General features: G+C 36.7%; 1 protein-coding gene across 1 annotated transcript; it reads left to right on the forward strand.

Annotated features, from left to right (window-relative positions):
- Positions 1-245: 245 nt before the first annotated feature.
- On the forward strand, positions 246-1,313 carry LOC144433341 (protein unc-93 homolog A-like). Its single transcript, XM_078121646.1, has one exon. It carries the CDS (start codon positions 246-248, stop codon positions 1,311-1,313), a length of 1,068 nt encoding a protein of 355 aa, XP_077977772.1.
- Positions 1,314-4,281: the final 2,968 nt, after the last annotated feature.

The following is a 4,281-nucleotide window of genomic DNA, read 5'->3' on the forward strand; positions in this document are numbered from 1 at the left end:
ATGAGTATTGTATGCATTTCTTCATGAAAAGCATAATCTTGCATCTCATGAACTATTCATGTATTATATCAGGAAATAAAAAGCGGTCCAGCATTATCAGCCTGAACAGCTGAGCCACAACGTTGAATCGGTGGAGGGTTTATGGTGTGAGTTAACATTTCAGATCAGCAAAGTTCTCTTATTATTATTACAGGATCAATACCCATTGACCAACAAAATAACATATGTCAGATTAATGACCCAAGATGACCCAAAACACATTGCATATCGAAAACGTCCAAACCAAGGACAGTGTAGAGCTACAAGGTCATGAAAGTTTTTGCCAAAGTCCAATTGGTTGGGCACCGGTTGCAAATGAAGAAACTGACAGTACTGACTCTGTTGACGATACTATCAATCCGACAAGGTTAGAAAGAACTGTAAATACAATGGTAAAGAAAACAGAACAAAGATTCCTGTGGAAAAATGTCATCTGCTTTTCAATTTCGTTTGTTTGTCTGTTTAGTGGCTACGTCGGTCTTGAAGGCTTGCAAAGTAGCATTAATTGCGTCGAAGGATTAGGTTTAGCATCTTTGGTTACTCTGTATTCATCCTACCTCGTCTCTGGGCTCTTCCTGCCACCACTTATCATAGGATGGCTCGGAAATAGGCTGACATTAATATCAAGTATGTGTTGCTTCGTCATCTACACCATTGCTAACTTCTATCCTCATTGGTATACAATGATACCAGCTTCTCTCATTATTGGTATAGGGTCAGCAAATATTTGGACAGCTATGCCATCGTATCTAAGTACACTTGGTCACTTACTAGCAGAAGTCACAGGAAAACGCAAAGATTTAAAGATTAGCAAAGTAATATCAATATTCTACGGTGCTTTTAGCTTCAAAGCTATCATTGGATTTATTTTCCAGTCAGTTATTTATGGGCGTTTTGCTGACTATTCAACAAATGATACATCCATGATGTCTGAAGTGAATGAAGACAGTTATACATGTGGTGCTATTGACTGTCAGCAAACAAAAGGCAATGTGACAACTTACTGCAATCCACCTGACCAACAGCTAACTTACATATTATTGGGAGTGTATGCAACACTTGGTCTTACTGCAGTTGGAATTATGATTTTCTTTGTTGACGACCTTAAGAACCCGGATGCAAGTACAGATAAATTGAAGCCGTTTAAAAAACTTGGAGCAACAATCAAACTGTGGATCAACTATAAAATGGTATTGTTGATACCCATGGCTCTACAGTCTGGTTTTCAAATGACAGTGTTCTGGGGAGATTTTCCTAAGGTACTTATGCTTTAATTAATGATTTTATTTGGAACCAACGTAATACTTCATTGTTAAACACAATTTATTTCCAGACCCGGTTTGACATATATGTCATAATAGTAACTTATTGCATGCCACTCTACTATACTTAAACTCATCTGAAAGAAATTACCTCGTGCCAGGTTTCTTTCTTTAAATCAGTGTACTTTGCAAGTATTGAAAACTTCAGAATTATATATTCATTAGAAATATTGATTATTATTCAAAGACTCATAAAAGTAGTAATTTGTCAAAGAGAGTTATGTTTATTGGTTTTTATGAAGGATATAGTTTACAATCTGTCACGTACTAATGGTGATACTTCAGAGACACTCAAGGAAACACGTGACATGCGAACTTGAGCACTTATAATACAAACTGGCTAACTAAATACATAACACTCCAGATTTGATGAAGTCACAGTTTTTTGCTAAGTTTGAATGTGTTCTAGCTATTCAAAACCCTGCTAAAGAATAACACTCACACTCGACCTACTTGGCAACAAATATCAGTCACGTGTTCAAAACAGTACATGAATAACAATGATTCATTAGCATAATATTATAAGCTAGCCTTATATTAATCATAAAGTATTTCAACATTTATACAAATCTAATAAATATTTTATTTTACCTTTTTTTAAGTCTTATATTTCATGTGCGATTGGTACAGATATGGTTGGCTACATCTTCATGTGTAATGGTGTCATTGGTACTCTAATGTTTTTCCTGCTCAGTCAGACGGGGAAGAAATTTGGACGTGTAAAGCCAATGGTTGTTGCATACATTTGCTTCTTTATATGTGATATACTATTGTTGAGATGGGAACATACAAATTCGACCATGACTTTGGTTGTGTTCTTCTCCATATCAACCTTGCGGGGTGTTGGTTTTAGTATCTTTTCTCTTCATACTACCAGTGAGTACAAATTTACCTTTTCTTTGTTTATATTTTATCAAATTTGATAAGGCGATTACAAGGGAGGACCAGGGGAATTACGGTGTGGGGGTCAGTTTTTACATATCGGTCCTCGGGGGAAATAGAAATTAGGGGAGGGTCATATTTTAATTCTTTGACTGTTCCCCCTTGTATTGTTTCGAACAATCTGATGTTATTTCATTAATTTTGTCTTCAACAGCAATATATGCCATAGTATTTCCTGAAGACAAAGAAGCTGCTTTTGCCAACAAATCACTTTGGAAAGCGCTTGGACACGTCATTGGATTCTCAACGAGTCTCTATTTGTGCGTTTTTGTAAAAGTGTATATTATGATCGGATTGTTGATATTAGCTTTACCTTGTTATTTAATCCTTGAGTTTGTTCATCGAAAACAGAGAAAAGGAGTTCAGACACAAACTACTATAACATCGGAACTGGAAAAAATTAACGATCACCGCGCAGAGGACAATTCAAATTATTAAATGACTTTGTCATGGAAACTACAGTCAGTTCAAAATGGGATGAACCCATATGGCGACATGGACTCAAAGAGGCTCTCTTCAGTTTGAAAGAAGAAATGGGGTCCAATCTCACACGATGGTCTTCTTCAGGGTTCAAAAACAATGACATGAACGAATCGAAAGTGGGTAAAATAAACAAAGCAATCGAAATAAAAGGTTTCAACATATAAAGAGTGTCAAAGTTCACCAATCTACACTTCGGTGGAATAGAATGGCTATTACACCAGTCTGAGTGTAAATAACATAGAAAATTTACTAAGTTCAATTGCATTCTGATCATTTACGATAGCAGGTTTTTTTTCCCAGCACTTATCATTAAAGCATGCACTATATACATAGGTTTGTTCTACATGCTGCAACATATTGGAATGGGTCACATTACACATGCAAGATATTTTCGTCTGGTTCCTGGTACTACTATATGATGGCTTAAAGGAAAGCAATTCACAGGGGTCAGGAGTACAACACTCCCCAGATCAGTCAGCTCCTCAGGGATATTTTACCAGTCATCTTTTGTACATACAAATTTAAGTAGCAGAAGTATGGTTGGTAGACAGACGTCTTTCATACTAACTGCTAATTCTTCTACTTGCACAGAACAAGTTATTTAGAGGTACAGTTGTGAACCATTGTGACGTGGTATAGGTATGAACAACTCATTACAAACTTAATGACTAATTAAAAAAAACATTTGCACTGCTACTCCATTTGAAAAAAAAAATTGATGCAGGACTGACAGTAGAAAAAAAATTGCTGTCACTCTGACTGAAAAAAAAAATTTGCTCCCATACCTACTTCCTCCATACCCCCCCCAGAAATCAAATGGTTCTCCCCTAACAGACAATAATTAGCAGATCACGAATAACGAAAAATAAAGTTGCATAGTTTAGCTAGATTTACCTCAGTCCCAACAATCATGACAATGTCTAGCCTAGAATCCATGCGATTGGGATTTGAATAGGGAAATAACAAAGTCAAGACCCCACCCGCTTGGATTCTAGCCTAGAAATGTCGGAAGTGTGCCAATGTAATCTTTGGAAATTGTGGTCTTCAGCTCATCAGCCAGTGAAACCCAACCACTAGGTATGCTATATACCCTTAGGAAATCAACTGGTCCCTGCTAAGAGCCCGGGGACTGAACTGTTTAAAACAAATTAACTTTTCAAATAAATAATGTGTAAAAATCTTATTTTTAGAAATTTTTCAAGATGATTATTTTATGTTCCTTAAAAAATCATGGCTAGACAGAAACCCCCCCCCCCCCCCCCCAGCAATCTCATCAAATATAAAATAAAAATGTGGCGAATACCTCAAATATCAAAATGGTGCAAATATATTTAATAGGAGAGAGAGAGAGAGAGAGAGAGAGAGAGAGAGAGAGAGAGAGAGAGAGAGAGAGAGAGAGAGAGAGAGAGAGAGAGAGAGAGAGAGAGAGAGTCAAAGGTTACAGAATTACGCCACCAAGTGGTAACCCGGGTATATGTTTTGAAGAAAATGGCGT

Source organism: Glandiceps talaboti, chromosome 3 (assembly GCF_964340395.1).
Source record: "Glandiceps talaboti chromosome 3, keGlaTala1.1, whole genome shotgun sequence".
Classification (NCBI taxonomy): domain Eukaryota; kingdom Metazoa; phylum Hemichordata; class Enteropneusta; family Spengelidae; genus Glandiceps; species Glandiceps talaboti.

Bases quoted from the DNA above. Each gene is read 5' to 3' on its own strand.
- LOC144433341 (XM_078121646.1), top strand. From the start codon at position 246: ATGACCCAAAACACATTGCATATCGAAAACGTCCAAACCAAGGACAGT.